The following is a 20,652-nucleotide window of genomic DNA, read 5'->3' on the forward strand; positions in this document are numbered from 1 at the left end:
ATGTGCGCTCACAGAATGTGCCAACCTTCCCACGGGAATGTATGCCCGCACACACACACACCTCTGTGTGAAGTTGCTGCAGGTGACAGTGAGTGAGCTCTCCATTTCCTCTCTCACTTGTTGGTCTACCTCTCCCTGCTCTCCACCAGGCCACAGGCCTTTATATAATCAGGGTGAGATCCATATCCAGAAACAAGCCCCAGTAGCTGTGATTGTGGAGCCAGGAGGAAAACACAGGGATGTAGGATGCCCTGTTCCACTGTCTTTGTTGTTTTGTCATTTTTGCTTTGAGATAGCACATGGAAGGAGAATAACAGCTTTCAATGAGGGTTTAGTGAGTTTACCACAAGTCTTGTAGCGGTAATTTTCCAAAACACATCGTGCATTGTCGGTTTTTGCATGTATTTTCCTTCCCCCTGGCAGTTTGTGGTTTCTAATTAATTCACTACAGCATGAAAATCACCAGTTTTATTTTTGCACAAAAGTACATCATTGTTGCATGGTAACTAGAGACTTGGAAGTCAATTGCTGAACCACATCCCATTCCGAAGTGTCTGTTCCAGCATCAAAGAATCCAACCTGGAAAGCAAAATAGTCAAACATGGACATTGTCAATAGGATCGTGTCGATTTAGGTTTGATTGTTCAGGAGCCAGCCTTCACGTTTCAGATGTCACAGCCTTTCAGTGTTCACATAGCAAGCTGGGAGATGTTTTTAATATATGAAAGTGTAGGAAATGGGCTGAAACAAGAAAAACAATGAAAAAATCTAACTTTTGTCTGCTCCTATTAGGATTGTTGCAATAGTAGGCGTTAGCCGTTTTACATGGTGTTACATGGTATTTGGGCCTACGCCAGTTATATCTACCACCCTACCGTTGTTTTGTAGTTTCTGTACAGCAGCAGCAGCAGCAGCAGAGTCACAGCACAGAGTGGCAAGAGTCAAATTTCATGTGATAAGAGTAAAGAGAGTTGACAAGACGATAGCGGAGGATTTGGTGTCAGAGCGGAAAGTAAAAGCGCCTTTTTGGCAATATATCAGATTGAAACCCAATGCTTAAAGGAAACCTGATAACATAAATATGGGTAAAGGACTTGGATACATCGCTAAGAAGTTGGAAGTGTGCAGCCTGTTGCCTGCAGCTATAACAGCTCACTGTAGCTGCTCCTTCATGTTCCATTGCTGCGTCCAATATTTCAGACTGATAAGCCGTGAATAAATGCCAAAAAGAACCGCCGTCATGTTTTGTAAATGCATTTTTGATGATCGATAGTGGCAGTTTTAATTTCATGGACTACTTTATGATATAAATCAAGTCATGTTTTGCATGTCATGCTTTTAATGTGAAGCTGCAGCAGTAGGACATGTTAGATTTGCGTTAACAGTAACTTTGTTTCATCTACAGATACGGAGCGTCATTGATTAATATCTTTTCTCGTTAAATGTCCGGTGTAATCAGTACGCCAGAGTTTATTAACTTCCTCACCGTCACCAGTATTGATAGAACAACAGACAGCTGGAATTTACCGTCAGTTTGTCCCTAATCTTTACCTCCACCTTTGCATCGCTCTTCCTGATGTATTCGTTCTGCTCTCCAGTTATCTCTTCCTTTAAGAATTCCTCCTCTCCGTCACTTATCTCTTAGAGGAAACAGGATTGACAGCATCTATTCCTCTTATACCTCTCCATGCCATCATTTGTACCTTCCCTCCATCTATCCTGCTATCCCTTTTATTATTCCATTCATTTCAACTTCCATCTTTCCATCCATACTTCTTGCTCCTGTCTTCTCTCCATCCCACCCTCCATTTCTTTTCCCCTCTTCCCTCCATCACTCCTTTCATCGCTTCATCTAGCTCCATCTCTCCATAGACAATCTGCCAGTTCTCTGCCCTCCCAGAGTGATCCAGTTAGAGGGCTAATGCTGTGAAAAATGACAGTGAACCGCCACTTTTACCGCCATCACCACCGCTCTGGGGCCGCCTGCCGCCTACAGCCCTGTTGCCTGGCAACTCCCCAGACAGCTTCCCTCCAAAAAGCGAGAGCTCCTGTCTGCTCTGCTGCGATAGAGACCCGAGCCTAATAAGCATTATATCTCATTTTGTCTTATCATTTTGTTGTTAGTGACACAAGTTTGCTCGGAGCTGCGACTATGCAAGGAGCACTGATGCAGAATGTGTCTCTCATATTGAATGAACAAAATCATTCACAACAAGTGTGACTTCTCCGAGCATTGTTGTTTGAATAACAGATTGCTCAGCCAAAAACATAAATATACATAAATGATGAAGATGCAGATGATGCAGTGAAGCCGTTCAGTAGAAAAGAGCTGAAGTGTTCTGACCCCATATGCAGATTTCTTGGATGCAAATGTAAACATACAATTAACATGTCATATGGTAAAGTGGTGCATTTACACTCAGAGCCTGCAATAAATCATTCTGGATGGTTGATGATAAGATGTTTTTCCTGTAACTGCACTTATGCCAAATTACTTTTCAAGCTATCAAGAGTTTTGCTTCAGCTGGTGTGTGTTCCCATGTTCCCGATCATTTGTTTTAAGGTTGTCATAGAACTCAGTCTGTCCTGTCTTAAGTCAGTCTTTCTCTCTTCTTGACGTTCCGACAAAATCCAGTATGTTTAAATTATCGTACGCTTAAAGTCTTGGCTCACGCAAATAGTGAACTTGAATGATGGTAACATTGTCAACAACCATTAGCTGCCCTCCCTCCTGCTCCAAACAAGAAGAAGCAAACCAGGTAGACAGTAAACATGGAGGAAATGCAGAGAACATGCAAGAATGTGAACAAGTCTGGGTTCTCTTGGACTGTGATATCGTAGGAGAAAATGGTGGAGTTGTGGAGTCAACAAGGGTCCGTGTTTTTCTGATCCAACAACCAGAGCTTATTTTAGTGAGAAATCTTAACTTTTAAAAACCTCTCATTCCTACAGTCTCCTCCTGCTGAAATAGCAAAGCTAATCCCAAAATGTTAAATTGTATGCAAATACAGTTTATCTTCTTAGATAATGTTGATGCCAAACAATAATCCTGTCGACATATGTTGCCTGTTATCGGGTGTTTCTAGATTTATTTCTTTTTGTGGACACGTAGGGAATTGTCAATATATCGTATTTCTTAAAGTGAGGTAGCGTAATATTTTCCAACAGGAGCAGGATGGAAAATAATCTCAAAATATATCTATGTGTAGTCTTACAAATAGAGAGCCTGTAAGATCCCCAGTCCTTGAGAAATCTCACATTGTCTTTAGATGTGAGAAGATGTCAGATTTTAGTCTTTGAAAAGTCTTCTAGTGTATGGTTGGCATAAGATTCAGTTACTGCTTGTAACCTTTGTAGTTACAAATATAACTACTTTGTATCCCCACCCTTTCCCACACTATCCTGTGTGTCTTGTCTCTAAATGTGTGAGCTGTGTACCTGACAGTTATGTTGCCTCTTATGTATGCATTTTTTTTTAGCATTTTCTTCCTTTTGTACAGCACTTTGGTCAACGTGAGTTGTTTTTTAAATGTTCTTTATAAATAAATTTGAGTTGAGTTGTGTAATAATTGAAGTCACAATGTCAGAATGAAAAGTGCTTGTCTCTTTAAAAACAAGCTGATATCTGACTCTGTCCTGTTTCTTCAGATCTTTGCACTGAGTTAGGGAGGCAGCACCAATATACACAACTGTGACAAATTAAAGGCACGCTAAGCACCGTTGAGTGTCACTTCTGTTTACATTCAACAATGTTATCAAACACAACTAAGCTAGCTCAGTTAGCTAAAAGTTGTTTGGAAAAATGTCAAAGTAGCCTGTAGCTCCAACTGCCTCTGTGTACACTGCGCTCATGTGTGTGCGCTTGCGCAAGACCATGAGACATGGGCACCGCATTTGTGTGTGTGCTTGCTTTCGCTGGTCTCACACTGGCTGGTTGGTGCAGCCTGGACCAAAATGTTTTTGTTGCCATTTGCGGAGCCTGGGCTGCCTATAGAGACTGGACTTTTTTACAGCATATTCAGAGGATATGTAGCTAGTGGATCATGAGGAGATGTTTGTTGTATGTGACAAAAACCTTTCAAGCTTAGGAAGATTTAGAGAGCCTTTAAAGGTAACATCTGAATAAATGAGTGGAGAAACTTAACAAACACAGTTGCTTCAAGCAAGGACACAAGCAGTCACTTAATGGTTTGAGTAAGGAAATTATGCCTTCACAGTCACTAGAAAAGCCCACAGTGAGTTAGATTTTGGGGCAAACTATATAAAAGTTCTCTCAATAAGGTGCAGTGAACTTCTCTTTGTTTGTGCAACACGAGTTTGGTTTCTAAGTAGGCCTCAGTGTACCTGGGTCAGACACTGAAATTGGGAGTATGTACTGCTTTTCATAATGTCTGATGTGATATTTAGTGTCTGTAGTATGATTTTGTTGCTTGTGAAAAGGCCTCAAGTCTGTTCTTTAATATATGTTTGGAAGGCAGAGTGGGTGAGGTCCATCTTTATATTCCAGCTTTATATTCCATGCTCCACCAAAGCAACTACAGTCCAAAGCAGCCAGCATCTTGCAGAATGATTGTCATCACTGTTTACATAAAATATGAAACCGTATCACTTCCTGTGACCAGAGATGATTCGTGCCACTGGCTACTGCCCAGAGACTTGGCAAACCAGGGCATCTTATGCATAACTCATGATTTTCTCTAGCACAGTCCCAACACATTGCTAAATTTGAAAATAGGCTGAAAAATCATTTTTTCATGAAGAAGTTACCTGTGGCTGTACGCTGGAAATGCCATGCTTGAGTCTCAGGATCTCTTTTCTGTACTGTGTCAACTAATTGTGGTTCCTTGCCTGCCTGTGCGTCATCTCCTGCCCTACTTTCCTGTGTTTCCACCTCCTTGATGGCTTTTAAGGCAGAAACTCTGCTCCACTAGTCCTTCAGCTTAACAAGAATCCAACACTTGAGTCCCAGAATATTCACAGATATGAGTGACACGAGCCACGCGGTTGCCACGGGAACTCTCGGAAGGGGTTACAAGAGTGCTTTTGACAAAGTGTGTGAACTCGCTGCCACCGAAGCAATCCTCGCTCTTTAATGTGATTCTGTTTTGAGACATCAGAGGTTGTGAGGATCTTCGGCAGATGTTGGAAAAGTTGACTCTACATCTGAGTTGTAGGGGGGTTCCGCCTGCTACGTTGTCGCAGTGTCTTTTTTGTGTGTGTGTGTGATGTGTAACTGCATACGTAATCCTTGGCGGGATTGAATGTTAAAAGTGAAAGACAGCAATTGCAAGCAGGATGAGGAACACTGTGTGAACGTTGTATTTCCAAGGCGGAGACATGGGAGTTAAAGCTAGAAAACTGTACTATAATACAACACTTAAAGGATATCCAGAAATGATATGGTACAGGCCTGTTCCTGTTCATCTCTGTCAGGTGAATCAGTGCAGCTTTGTAAGCACCAATTTCCCATTTTAAGTGATCATTCTATAGAGAGCTACTAATTTAAATCCATCAAGGTCAAAGAGGAAAGCACGAATAGCTGCAATTTCCATTAATGGGAGCTGAATGGAGAATGTGGGGGTCAAAATGACTAGTGGAAGAGGTATTTCGCAGCCCCTAGAGGGATGTGTATGTGTAGGTGTGTTTTTATTAATGATGAGAGTATTCATATGAGACATATTAAACAAAGTGCACACTCAGTGTGGCATGTGTGAGGACCGAGACAACGCCAACATTTCAGTACATTCCCTTTCCTTATTTCTCCTTATCTTGCTTTCTGCCTTAAAGGGCTTTGCTGACAAACTGAATTTCTGCAAATCAAACACTATAATATGGATGCCTACACACACATACACACAAGCACCATCTGCTGAGCCATTAGACATGTCTTACTGTAAATAAGCCTGAAGACACACACTCACACACACAGACACACACACCTAGAGAGCAGGATGGCATCGTGCCCAGGCGTGCCCCAGGTGTCTCTGCGTTGATATATTGGTGTGGCCTCAGATGAATCCATGCAGGGCAAACTAATGCTCTTATTAAAGGCTTTTTAAAGCAGTGCCTAACAGAGAGAGTGAAAAAAAGAAAGGAGAGGTGACGTGTTTTAGCGTATTAATATCCACCTGAGGTGCTAATTTGCCCCGTAAGTCACATGTGTCAGCTGCGGCTGTGAAAGACAAGTGGAAATGAAAAAGAAAGCTAAAGAAATAGTGAGACGGGGGCAGGATGGAGAGATAGCGTGACGGAGACTGAGTGAGAAACAAGAATGAAAGGAGGAGGTGTAAATCACATTAATGAATAAGCTTCATTAGTCGTGCCCATTAGCGTCCTAAGCACGGATTAATTTAACTTCAGCCGACTTTGGAGAAGCCCAGTGGCCATGATGGGAGACGGTTTGATTACACACCTGGATGTTTGATCACTGACACCCTTCATTCTGAGTAGCAGCAGACAGTCTGGGTACCTTTTGTCCCTGAGTGTGAAATTAGAGCACCTACATAGAGAAAACTACTGTGGAAGAGGATTTTTTTCTTTTTCAGCTGGTTTACTGGTTTCCTCTGTTGGTTTTATTGCTCCTTAAGGAAATGTTGCCTGTTTCGCTGTTACTGTACACTTGGTACTTGCTTCACATTACTTGTTCACCCTTCTCATTTGTTTGTCCAAAACAATTAAAGTACTTTATGGAGGGTACTCAATTCCTTTCCTGCCCTTGTGTTTTATGTTGTCAACAGGCGGACCCCCAAGGCCGAGACATAGCCATCCGTCCCTTCTTGGAGCACTGTGAGAACACCCACATGACCATTTGGCTGGGCATCGTTTATGCCTACAAGGGACTGCTAATGGTAAGAGGAGAGAACATAAATTTAATTTGGACTCCCAGTCACACATAAACGCACACTTACACTATGAATGTACTGTACAAATGTATCTGATGACTCTTAACAGCTTTATAAATGTGCATTAATGAGGCTTGATGCCTTTTTATATAACTGTATTTCTGAGATGTGTGTCAATATTAAACCTTGAGTGTCTACTTTAAAGACACAGTGAGATGAAAAACACTTTTTTCAAGTTGTTATCCTTTGTCCCTGTGTAAATGATTCATTTATTTGTAATTACACACTAAAAATGGGTCAAAAAATTATATTTGAGTATTTTCATACCTCTGTCTTTCCCTTTTCCCTCCACAAAAAAATAGTTTTGATGACTCAATTTGAACTCAAGTTTGGTTACATTAAATTATCCAATCAAATATGATTTATGGTGCCAGCTAAACCAGCCCATCATATAAATATCTTAAGAGGTGTGTGTTTGGATTTCAACTGGCAAAAAAACTTTTTTATTCACTTTCTTGCGAGGTGTTAGAAGAGAAGATGGATACCACTTTCATGTCAATTCAGTTTTATTTTTATAGCCCGAAATCAGATATTGCAAATTTGCCTCGAAGGGCTTTACAGTGTGTGCAACTTCTTTATTTGAACCCTCTGTCCATATGAGGAAAATCTCCAGAAAACAGGTACAAACCTCAGAGGGAACAACGGAGGACTAATTCTTCTTCCAGGATGAATAGACGTGCAATAGATGTTATGTGTGCAGAGTAGATAAAAATAACAATATTAAGATTACAATATGGCAAATCAGGATGACCATATTAAGTAGACAGATTGTAAACATACAAATAATGTGGATCAGGGAAGAAGTTAAGCGTTTTCCAGGTGCCACCAGAAAAAGATGAACATGGGCCATCTGACTTCACGACCACACCTGAAAGAGGACAGACAACACACATGCATAAAAGAGGAGGAGGATATTGGTCGTGAGATATTCCGGCACAAATCTCTGTAAAACCACTTGTTTATCCACTTTTTTTGTACATATTAAACAAGAGGAAGTGGTAGCCAGCCAGCTGCTTCCCCCTGCCTCCAGTCTTTATGCTAAGCTAAGCTAACCAGCATTGGCTCCAGCTTCATACTGAGAAGCAGCGTTTTTTCTACTGTGGCTACAAGAAGTCATATCATGAAAGGTTTCTTTATATGGTCATCTGCTCCAGGCACGCTACTGCAAGTGTTTGCAGTACGTAGCCCACACCGCTACATGTAGCTACATGCTAACGTCATGGAAACATGTAATCTTGGTCATGGATATTTTTAATTTCTCCCTGATTTTGGATGATATTCCTGCTGGAATGTGTCTGGTTGTGTTTAGTAGTGATAATTTGTGATTTGTAACAGGAGATAGTGCAGCTATACACAGCCATTCCCAGGCTGCAAGTACACTGCTGCATGTAGCTACATGCTAACATCAGGGAAACATAATCCTGTTTGCCAGTGCTTTTAAATTTCTCTCTGTTTTCGGATCATATTCCTGCTGGAACATGTCGGGTTGTAAAAAGTGCCGCTATACTCCATTACAACCATTCCCGTGGCTGCAGTGACAGTGCAGAGATGCTGAAAACACCCAGAAACACTGACACTGACCAATCAGAGCAGACTGGGCTTTTTCAGTAGGAGGATTTAAAGAAACAGGCGCTAAAACAGGTCGTCCAAGACACAGGGTGAACAGGTGCTCCAGTATGAGCAGCATGAGGAAAATGTTTTTGACCATTAAAGTATATAAGTATGTTCTAGTAGGAACCTCAGATACAAGTATGCACCTTAAAATGGGCATAACAGGTCAGCTTTAAAAGGCAGTCTTTTAAGCATCATTGTGGGCTATAACTGATCAGAAATGTTGAATTCCCCCTCCACACAGTGTGTTTTAAAAACCTCTGTGAAGCAGGAGCAACTGTGAATTATGCAAACCTCACTACAACTATGGTGAGGCGAAGGAGGAGTAAGACAGAGCAATAAATCATCCGAGAGAATACAGAGGATGCTGAGTAAAAACTACCACCAAAAAAATGTCAAAGACAGAGGGATGGAAGGAGTGAGAAAATAGTAGCATGACATGTAGAAGGGGATGTGAAATAATAAGACGGTAACAAAGATGTGGAGAGGTAGGAAAGTTTGTATGAAGTGAAGACAGGAGCTCACATCTGTATGAGGCATAGAGAGGGACAGCACAGCAAAAAGAAGCATTAAGGTTTCGGTCATCACACACACACACACACACACACACACACACACATATGAATGCATACACGCACACATCACAGTCACTTCACGTTTGCATACGCACGCTCACACACCTGAGATCCACTAATCCTTGATGACTGCTCCTGTAAATCTGCTGCTTGTCATTCCACTAACTCTCATTTAGACTTTAGGATAAGCAGGCAGGCACACAGTGAATTATTCAGCAGGCTGTGCGGGCTGCTGCTGCTAATGTTCCAGCAAACAAACAGCTCACTCTAAATAAACATTTTACAAGCACGCAACCTAAGGCTGCTTCAGAGAGATGTCTTTAGATTATGTTTCTCCTCTTTAAGGATCACGTAATGGAGTCGATTTTTGTTTGATTCTTAAGTGTTTCTTAAAGCAAAGTCAAATAAGATGAAATGTTTCTGCACTCCATCCAAGAAGAGCAATAAAAGGCACTGTACAACAAAAAAATACATGAAGAATATAGAAATAAGTCCAGCTTTATTCTGAAAAAATCTGATGTTTACACTAGCAAATTAAAGATGACTGCATAGTTTCAAATAGTGAGGATGACCAGTACTGTTGACTTACTATGTGCACGTTTCCCCAGAGGAATGAGTTCAGACTTTCTGTGACCGAAATTAAATACTGCCTTCAGTTTTTTGTGTGTCTTTTCTCACACAATTTTCTGTCTTTTCCCCCTGACAGTTGTTTGGCTGTTTCCTGGCATGGGAGACCAGGAACGTGAGCATCCCTGCTCTCAATGACAGCAAATACATCGGGATGAGTGTTTACAACGTGGGCATTATGTGCATCATCGGTGCTGCTGTCTCTTTTCTAACGAGGGACCAACCTAACGTCCAGTTCTGCATTGTGGCGCTGGTGATCATCTTTTGCAGCACCATCACGCTCTGTTTGGTGTTCGTTCCCAAGGTCAGTTCTCGTCGTGTGTGTGAATGAGGAGAGTGTGTGTGTGTGAGCACAGGTGGATAACTCTGCGTTGCCAGAAACTAGAGTGCTTAATTAACACCACATTCACACACCACACTTCACTAAGTCCTGGAAGCTGAAAACGCAGCGTAAACAGTTATGTGTAGCTTTTTTTTTCTTGCCTGTGTAATTTTATCCCAGAGTGCAGCTGTGACTAATACTCATAACCCCTCTAACAGTTTATCACCATGAGAACCAACCCAGATGCTGCCACCCAGAACCGGAGGTTAAAGTTCACCCAGAACCAAAAGAAGGAAGACTCCAAGACCTCCACCTCAGTCACCAGTGTCAACCAGGCTAACACTTCACGACTGGACGGGCTTCAGACTGATAACCACCGCCTCCGCATGAGGATAACAGAGGTCTGAGCTTTTTTTGCAATTGATCGTCATTTTACAAGACAGGATGGCAGCGCAGTGGGGGGCAGGATTTTTAATGCAGTAGCGGGATAAGGAACGGCTTTTAATCGTAATTGAAGACACAGTAATTGAGCAGAAGTTCTACAAGAGAAGAGAATCATTTTTTGATTTGAAAGCAAATCATTTAACTCCACTGAAATTGAAAAGCTAAAAAACTAGTGCTCTTGTAGCCATTTAATTTTCAAATGTCATTTCATTAATTCCTAATAAAATGATCATGAGTTGTTAAAAGCAACTCTGATCACTTCAAGAGACTGTGTTGTCACTGAGCGGGCCACACAGTACTCTGATTCATTTGGTAAAAATGTTCACTTATATTGACATTGAGTGAAATTTAGAAAAAAAAATCCCCTTGCAATCACCTTGGCTTTCTATCCGATCTGTCAGAGGTAAATTACTGCAGTTGTCATTGCTTTTGTTCAAGACTGTGGCAAATGAGGAGCTTCTCAGACACTCTTGGGAGACAAGTAAAGTTATTGTATATTTGGCAGACGGCAGTGTTTTCGTAGTCGCAGCAGTTTGTTGTTCATAGATCAGACGGATAACCATGTTCCCTACTTGGGCGAGGCGATCTATGAATGATTTATGAAAACAGTTTAGTTTTGGGTCTATAAAGTACTTACTCAACTTTATCATTGAATACTTTACCCACGTTTCAAAAAGTAAACATTTATCTGTTTTTCTGTTTGAAAAGCTGGACAAGGAGCTGGAGGAAGTGACCATGCAGCTGCAGGACACGCCAGAGAAAACTCCCTACATCAAACAGAACCATTACCCGGATGCCAACAACATCCTCAGCATACGCAACTTCACGGACGGCAAAGGTGAGAAACTGGCTGTATTTATTTATTACAGTGCTGGTAGTCTGTCTGTGTGACCCCACCCATTTGAGGCATTTGGTACTTTGGAGGTCAACTAGAAAATATTTCATCTCATACAGAAAATTACCTGCATACTAGGGCTTCAACGATTATTTTCAGTATTTAATTTCAATTAATCTGCCAGTCACTCTCATGATTAATCATTTTGTCATTAAAATATAACAAAATAGTAAAACATGCTCTGTGTAAATTCCCAGAGCCCAAGCTGATAGTATAGTATGTTTTATCCAACCAACAGTTCAAAAATCCAAAGCTATTCAGTTTATTATCATGTCTGACAAAGAAAAGGATCAAATTCTCACATTTAAATAAGCATTTCACTGCTGGGAAGATAATCTTTTCATAAAACTGGGCTGTCTGTGCAGTAGAGAGATGCAAATGCTTTTAAAATTGGTGCTTCGTGACCAGAGTAAACAGAGGAAAAGGCCTTTTGGATTCGTACTTGCTCAAGTGGCAGAAAACCTACAAGTACCAGAATGCACTGCACCTCACCAGGCCAATAAGGATGCGTTGGTTTTGTACTCGGAGGTCAGAAGTCGGAAGTGGGAATGACGTCACCTCCGAGTTGACAACAGTTTTTGCATTCTAGTTGACAAAGGTGGACGAGTCGGAAATAAAACGTAGCCGTAGCCACTGTTAGCAATATATGTTGATAACAACACTCTGTGGTATTTCGCACATACAGACAGCGTAGCAACATGCCCACGGATAAAAATTGAACAGTACTATGGGTATGGCTGCCCTACTGTAAAACAAGAGTGTTTACTCACTATGTATGTGACCGGCAGCCATCTTGAATTCGTAAGTCGGGGTTGATGCTGTTGCTCCGAGTTTCCGATCTCAGGGTGCGTTTGAGTTCAAACTTCCAACTGGGAACTGGGAATTTCAGACCTCCGAGTACAAAACAAACACACCATAAACACTCCTGCTGGTGGGCGACATAATGTGAGCTTGGCCATTCTGACACAGCAAACAAACATAAGGTGGCTGGCTGGTGGCTTGGCTTGCAACAAATAATCTCAAGCTAAAGCTAAAGTACGTTTCTGAAAAAAATTTAGGCAAGAAATAGGCAACACAGTCACAGAATATTGGTTTTTATTTCATCAGCAGTGCATAGTTAGAGAAACAGTGTTCCTATGTGGTGGACTGAGAAGTAACAACTACGTAACTTGCTGTAATGAAGTGGCGTTGCTGTTCATACAGCCCATGTAAAATTGAACATGGCGTCTCATTTCTTCCTCACTCACTGACTGGAGTGCTGCTCTGTATAGACCAGGATCCAACCAAGAATAAGCAGCACAGTATGATGCATTTAATTCCCTTCTCACCTCAGTTCAGCGTGATTCAGCCTGATGCAATTTGCAGATTGATAAAGTAATGTGTACCGCTGCTCACTTCAGAGAGAATATAATGCACATTAAAATAGGTTTCATGACCATCAGAACATCCAGAGTTTGTTGTTAGTTTAAAAAAAAAAAAAGAAAAAGAAAACTAATCCTCATATATTTTCTAATAATAATTCCTTGCTGTGTGGATGTGGCGTCTGCATATTCAGTGGCTTTGGTAAAGGATTTTGATGCTGCTTTCAGAGCAGCAGGTTGAAAAAAATATCTTGACGCTTTTCTTTCCATTGCTGGAGCTCCTGACAGCTGCAGGTGAAGTAGGGACACATGAGTACTGTGTCTGACAGCAAGTCTGTGACGTCTCTCAGGATGAGTCATGAGATTAGCTACAGTACCTGCATACTCCACTGCTGCTTAGCAAGTTTTACACATACTGTAGTCACACTGTTATCAACTCTCCCACCTTTATTGTGGAGCCCAAAGTGGGTCCATACTTGTTTTTGCACCTAGTGATTGGGTACCTGGGGTGTTGTGTGCTGGGTGTTGAACATTGTGCTTGAGAAAACAGTAGAGTGATGCAGTTATCAGGTGACACAAGCATATGGAAACACAAGGAAATCAGGTGCTAGAACATAAAGATACATGTGTAATCCATCTTTTCCAGTAGATAGAGCGTGTGTCATTTACCCTCCCATCTTCTGCCCGACACAGGCTGTTTGAATTGATGCAGCTGTATCTTAGACATTATGAAGCCAGGGCCCTCAAATTGAATCACTGAATCGTTCCACCCCAGCAGCACCACTTTGCATTAGGCACCATTTGAACAGACGCGGGGCGATGGTGATGTACAGCAGCCAGTTTCAGCACGTCTGATGCACACGCCAGCACAAAGCAGCTCTCAGGGGTGTCTAATGGATCTGTCTGAGTTTGGGAAGGTAAAAGAGTAAAACAGCTGCGCTCGTTCTGCGGATTGGGAGCAGAGCGTGTTGGAATTGTTTGAGAAGTTCCTCATCTGTGAAAGTTCATAGTTACGCAATGAACCGATGGCAGTTAGTCAGTACACTCACAGAGCAACGTGTCTAATGCCTCGTCTTTGTGTTTTAGTTTGTTCTTTGCTTCCTTCTGTTTCTCTTCCTTCTCTGCCTCTCATCTTTTGTGTGCACACATAAATGTACAACACACACACACACACACACACACACACTCCTATTTTAGCCTTGTTAGGTATCCTTAGACGGAAATAAAAAAAAATGTGTTGCACAATTGGTTGATGGAGCAGCTTAGAGGTGTCTTTTTATGGAACACAGAGAACAAGATTTCAGTGCCAAGATTATTTTGATTAGTAGATAATTAGCAAATAAGCTACCATCTGTGAGATTTCTGATCATCTTATATTTATCCTTTTAGTCAGCCATGTGATTTCTCAGTGATTTGAAAGATTTTAGAAGACATGTTAAGTAACTGCCATGGCTCAGTGCACTGTATCAGCATTTAAATGAGCCTGGGAAAAGATTTTAAATGATATTTCCCTTCGTCAAAAAATCACAAATGAAATAAGAAAAATGGTCATATTATCTGAAAATAATTAGCTCGCATAATTTAAGCAAACACATTCTTACATTTTCCATTTGTTGACAGTAATCTCTCCAAAGTGCTGGCAGATGATATCAGGCTCTCTTTAGTGAAATAAAAATGTCATGTGCTCGTAGAAACACATCTATTTTAATCAGGAGAGACATGTTCTGAGAAGAAAAAAAAAAAAAATTATATGTGCACATGAGTATGAGGAACGTGACAAGTCTCTGGCGATCAGACCCCATCATGAGGTCATATTTTCCAGGAGGGAAGTAAAGACATGGTAGAGTAGGGAACCCCCTTATGGAGTCTAGACACTAGTGCTGGTAATGGTGGTGATGACATGTGATGAAGAGGGAGCTGAGGACCTGGATGTGAAGAGGAGTGGGCTCTTGATGAGCTCCGCCTGGGTTCTGGATAAGGTGACTGGAGGTGAACGGGGTGGAGGATGTCGTGACGATTCCACCTTAAATGACAGCTGAGAGGAGCAGAGACACATTTAAAGTTTGGCAGTAGCAACATGAATGGCTGAAGGAGATCATGGCAAAGTTTAATTGGCTAACAAGGTGAGGGGACCCCGTAGTCAGCTGATTGGAGGAGACGGAGCTGTGAATTGCTATTCCTGATTGAACTTACACTGAGCTCCATTCTAGGCTGAATCTTTGTATGCGCTGTCTCGGTTCGACTGTCAGGAGAGAACAGAGACAAATATAGCAAGACACTGTTTTGTATTAATATTCATTTACAGAGATATTTTTTATAGATGGAAAAAATAATGTGACCAACAATCTGTATCTGTCTTCTACTGTATAAATTAGTGTCAGATGCTCGCCTGGTAGAAAATGCACCCCGTGTACCAAGGCTGGGTCCTTACCACAGCAGCCCCGGGTCGATTTCAATGCGGGGCCCTTTGCTGCATGTCACCCCTCTCTCTCTTCCCCTTTCCTGACACTCTTCACCTGTGCTATCAAATAAAGGCAAAAAGCAAAAAACATATGTATCTTAAAAAAGAAATAGTGTCAGATTACTGTTTTGTGTTGGACAGAGGAACAAATACATGCACCTTTTCTTTGCCACCAGCTGGAGTTAGCAGACCATGGTGCCTGGGCAATGGGGAAAGCTGATTTTAGCAGCACAGAAAACTTCCAAAAGAAATTTCACTTCACTTTTCTGAAAGGATTAGACAGTCATCAGCTGTGTTATTTTCATATTTCCCTTAGCAGGAAAAAGAATCACATGCTCATAAAGAAACAATCCTTTTAATGAGTGAGTGTTGTTAAATAATCCAGTCTCTGCTTTGGGCACAGGGATCAAATACAACGAAGCAACAGAAATGGGCCGTCTTACTCATCATATAGTTGTATTCCTGCTGCTGTCATCAAGCACTGTTTTAAACTGCCAGATGTGGGTAAAATTTAGTGGAGCCTCACCACCTGTCTCAGAGCAAGACTCTGATATTTAGCGATAGACTGAACCAGCTATCACGTTTTTTATTCACAGAGAAGTTTATTAGAGTCTTAAGTTGTTGAAGTGTTCAGGATAATGATCTTGTGAGGAAGGACGGAGAAAGAGACAAAGAGAAACGGCACATTAGGTGCTGCTCACAAACGTCAATCTGACACACACATTATGGAAATTAAATCACAGGTCATTAAGCTTCATTTGAAGATCACCAGCACGCAAACTTTTCCCCAGCTTAAATCTGCTTGTGCTTGACAGTCATCATCGTCATCATCATCATCATCATCATCATCATCATCATCATCGTCACCACTATCATCATCATCACCATCATCATCATTCCTGGCTCCTAACTGCAGTCATCTGTGTTGTAAGAGAGCTGGTCTAAATATATTGGGGCCGTGAATGAGTGGCTGTTGTAAGAGTAGGACGCCATGTCAACAGTGATTACACTCACGAAGAAGCAACGTCTCTGTCTCTCTCTGTGTCTTCATGAAAGGGACAGTTCACCCCCAAATCAAAAATACATATTTACTTTGGCGAGTGTTGGAGATGTCGGCTGTAGAGATGTCTGCCTTCTTTTGAATATAATGAAACTAGACGGCACTCAGCTTGTGGTGCTCAAAGCGCCAAAAAAATACATTTGAAAAACTCAACAGCAATGTCTCTTTACAGAAATCATGACCCTGTTACTCAAGATAATCCACAGACCTTGTTGTGAGCAGTGTCATGTAGAAACTATTTTCTTTCTACCAAACTACACCAGCCAACTGTATCACTGCACAGACGTCCACTGTCCATGAGTAGATGCACACATCTTCTGTGCGTTGGTACATTTTGAGGGTGTAGTTGTGTGCTATGGTCAGTGCTGTGTTAACGGTGGCAGTGTCAGTGAGAGCTGGCAGGTTGGGGTGGGGAGGCCAATTATTCTAAAAGAAACATTGGTGATTTTCAGGGGCTTGTTTCTGTTGGTGAAGATGAGCATGGTGGAGTAGCAGGTGTTACAGTACAGGAGGATGGGTTCAATAATGCCCCAGTATAGAAGGAGCAGGAGGTGGGGTTTGAGTGAGTGAGTCTTTGTTGGCAGCATTTATTGATGTCTGTGGTGTGGTGATCAAAGCTTAGTTTATTGTCTAGTTAGGTCCTGTTTACTGACTGCACCATCAATAAATGTGAAACAATAATGAACAGATGTTGAGATTTACTAGGTTAATTTACGTCATTGTCTCTTGTTGCACATTCAAAACTTTCAAAGTCTTACTTTACAGTAGAGCTTTATATTGGCAATAATCTGGCTATATGATATTCATCACATCACAATACAGGGGTTAAGATTCAATATATTGCAATAACCTGCAAAACTGTAACTAAGTCGATACTGTATATCGTGATTTTTTTTTTTATTTATTTATTTTTTTTTGGAAAACAATTATCATGTAAAGAGCACACAACCAAATGTATAATAAAGTTTACCTGTTTTTATGCAATCAGAATGGTGGGATCTGCATTTTTATTTATCACAGTCTCTGTTCAAATCTGATACCATAGCACAATTTTTTGTGCAGTCTGATAAAGGAATTAAAAACTGCCTATATCAGTAAAAGAAAATGAATAGATAAATAAAATAAAAGTGCTTGCAGTATTATTTAGTTAACAAATCAAGAAAATAAAAACCAAAAAACTGATATAGTGTCCCTGAGAATTTATACAGTATCACAAAAAATTAAATCGTGATACTTTCTTGTAACCCTGTGTTATAGTGTAATACTTAGGCTGGCCCTGGACTCTAGTGACACTTGAAAACACTCAGTAACCTAATACTTTCTTTGTGGCATGAACACATATTCTGAATCCATAATGAAAAGTATAAATATCCGTGTCTGTGCTTTTAACACAGCTCTGAGAGCTACAAGGTTAGGCTTTTTTCAGAAGAGGACTAGACTGCTGGAAAATAGTTCAGAGCTCAGATGTCCAATCAGGGCATGGAGTGCTGTGATCACTGAATCAGGTCAGCAAGTGCTGGGAAATCTGGGACAACTGGAGACAAACTCAGTAGGGGGGGAAAAAAAATCTTATTGTGTTTGAACCTCATTGCTGCCCCTGCAATATCCGGAGAATGCAGAAATCATGTTGGGAAGCCATTTCTTCTGTTCCCGTCGCCTTCCTGTCTGGATGAGGCTTCTTTCCTTTGTTTTCTTTCTCACTTTGATGATTTGCTTCTTTTTGCTTCCGTCTCCACTTTTTTAATTTGTCCCACACAGCTGTCAGTTATATTTGTACCCGAGCTTTAAATACCAACCTGCATATGTGATGTGATTAGATTATGCAATCAGTTTCCTTTTTGGAACAAGGAAAGTCAGCTGACAGGCATGGCTGACATATTGTCAGACCACAATTATAACTGTTTTACATTTCAGCTGTTTGAAGGTTTCCTTTTTTTGGACAGTCTGTGGTCGTTTTTCCCTTGGTATGGTTGGTAAAGAGTGAATTTAAATTTTGAGTGAAAACGCACATCTGCAATGATATAAACCTTCTCAAACCAGGAAATTCATTCATTTGCTAGATGCATATCAACATGCCACACACCCAGGATTAACAGATTTTTGTTGCTTTTTGCATGGCGTCAGGATCAAAGCAACAGCATAAAAAACAAGACACACCTTCCATGTTCATGACTACCCCACCTCTTAATCAATTAAAGATACAAATGTTGATCCAGATGCAGAAAACTACACAGCCATAAACATCTGACCACAACAAAGCATATAGGGTTTTAAGTGATGAATGAGAGGGATAGCTTTTGTATGAGGCGATGCATTGGTTTTTTGTTTGTTTGTTCTTCTAGAAAATCCTGCATAGTATACCTTTGACGTCATGTCTCAGGTGCCGGGCACATGTGGCTTAAAACAGCTGATCAGTTAAGTATGACGCAGCCTATTTTTTGTAACACCTACATGTGTTTTCAATGCAGATGGAGAGAAGTCGATACTGAAGAACCACCTGGAGCAGAAGCCTCAGGCGCAGTGGGGCTCCATGGATCCTTCCAGAATAAACAGAGGTCCCCTGGAGGATATCAACTCGCCCGAACAGTGAGCTCTCCCATTTCTTCAGCACCTCTACCCCAATGTCCCTCTCCCCTCCCCTCCGTCTTGTCAGCTTCCTCATCAGACTACACGTCACACTTATCGCAACCACCAGCAGCTCTCAGGCAGTTGCTCTGGCAACAGAGCCCTGCGAAAGCATGGACCGGTCCTGTACTTTTCTCTCCCACGCACATCAACATACATATAACCACATAGAGTGTATGTGTGTTCTCCCACCATGCTGGACTTGCTGCAGCATACATGTTCACATTCAAACACATATAAACATGAACGGCAGTATGCGTATGTAGGCATGCAGCTGATTGATTTGTTGTCCCAACTCGTGAAAGAAAATGGTCGTAGACGCTCATGCGACAAATGCTGATCTACATTCGCTTACTATTCATAAGAAAGCAAAGCTGAGGGATGTTGACTTCATCAATGGGGGGACACTTCATGCATCATTGAGAGCTCTCCCTCCCACGCCTGTTTAACTAGAACCAGAAGAAGAATGCACAATGTAGAGGGACAGATGGATGGAGAAGGGAGGGGCAGGAGACAAGGGGGGTAAAATATTGAAGAGAGGGCAGTTACAGAGAGAAGATGGATTAAGAGAGAAGGATGTTTAGATAGGAAAGAGAGACAGAGATAAGGAGGAGGAGAGAAAGAAAGAGGTAAAGACTCACAGAGGCTTATGTAACCAGTGATTTACAGCTCGCATTGGAAGCAGCTCTGAAAATAGACAGGGAGGAGAACAGAAGTAAAGGAACACTCGGAGCTATTCCCATGCCGCATAAATGTTTGATCACATGGAGGGAAGAGAGATGAAGAGGCAGCGAGAGAGAAAGAGAAGAGAAAGAGGAGGCAAAATATAAAGAAGTGAGAAACGAGGTATGATGAGAGTAAAGGTGGAGGAGGACGAATGGTAACACCTTGTGATATGACGGGTGCCAAGTCGAACACCAGGTGCACGTTGTTAAATGTAGTGTCTGTGTGATATATGATACATCAAAAAAAAAAAATGAAACCATTTCCTTCACAAACAAGGCAGCTTGTGTTTCCATCACATATAGAACAGGTCAGGATAACTGATTTTGCCTGAGGACCATTAATATTTCAAAGTTCACCTAATTAAGACATTTTTCTAGGTCTATCACTGAATGAGCATGGATTTCATTCCCCCCCTCTTAATTTTTTACATAACTGACATTTGGTTATGTAATTTTCTTGCAAACGGCTGGCAGTGGCGCTAGCACTGGCGAGGTAGGGTGCGAACTGTCACAGCAGGAGGAAGCATGAAATGTTCTTTTTGTCAGATGATCCCAGAAGCTGGGAGGCACGGTGGATTAGAGGTTTAGTAAGGAGAAGTGAAGAAGGGAATGAGGATGCTAAAGAATACAGGAGAAACAATTAGAAGAATTGCTGAGAGCTTGTATGAACTATACTTCGCCTTGTCTGTTGCGATCCATCTTTTCTATGTTACTGTTTAGTTTTAGCACTGTAGCTGGGTGTGATTACGTTAATACTTCATTTAAACAGTGCCAAACAAAACGTTTGAAAATCTTAATTGGAATCTGAGCAAGTCCACTACATGTGCCGCTTATGGGCTGTGGTAGAATCCCACCAAACCATAGACGCTTGTGTCTTTCCCTTGTGCCACTGTCAGTACTATGTGATTTTTATCTTCTGCAATAAATGTAAAATCTAATCCTGTATCTCAAATAATTACATTCATATTGGATTTTGCAGCACTTTCACATTAAGTGTGTTAGGTGCTAATGCAGGAAGTTTTGTACCATTTATGTAGGTAGGTA

General features: G+C 41.3%; 1 protein-coding gene across 2 annotated transcripts in view; it reads left to right on the forward strand.

Moving 5' to 3' along the window:
* Positions 1–20,652, forward strand: part of gabbr2 (gamma-aminobutyric acid (GABA) B receptor, 2) — a 228,969-nt gene that overhangs the window by 203,490 nt on the left and 4,827 nt on the right. For both annotated transcript variants that reach the window (XM_049603071.1, XM_049603070.1), the window contains exons 14-18: positions 6,738–6,848; positions 9,795–10,019; positions 10,256–10,438; positions 11,190–11,319; positions 18,727–18,844. In XM_049603071.1, the coding sequence (XP_049459028.1) occupies positions 6,738–6,848; positions 9,795–10,019; positions 10,256–10,438; positions 11,190–11,319; positions 18,727–18,844 (767 nt within the window). The remainder of the gene's footprint in view (positions 1–6,737; positions 6,849–9,794; positions 10,020–10,255; positions 10,439–11,189; positions 11,320–18,726; positions 18,845–20,652) is intronic.

The sequence above is a fragment of the Epinephelus fuscoguttatus genome, linkage group LG17 (genome assembly GCF_011397635.1).
Source record: "Epinephelus fuscoguttatus linkage group LG17, E.fuscoguttatus.final_Chr_v1".
NCBI classification, from domain to species: Eukaryota; Metazoa; Chordata; class Actinopteri; order Perciformes; family Serranidae; genus Epinephelus; species Epinephelus fuscoguttatus.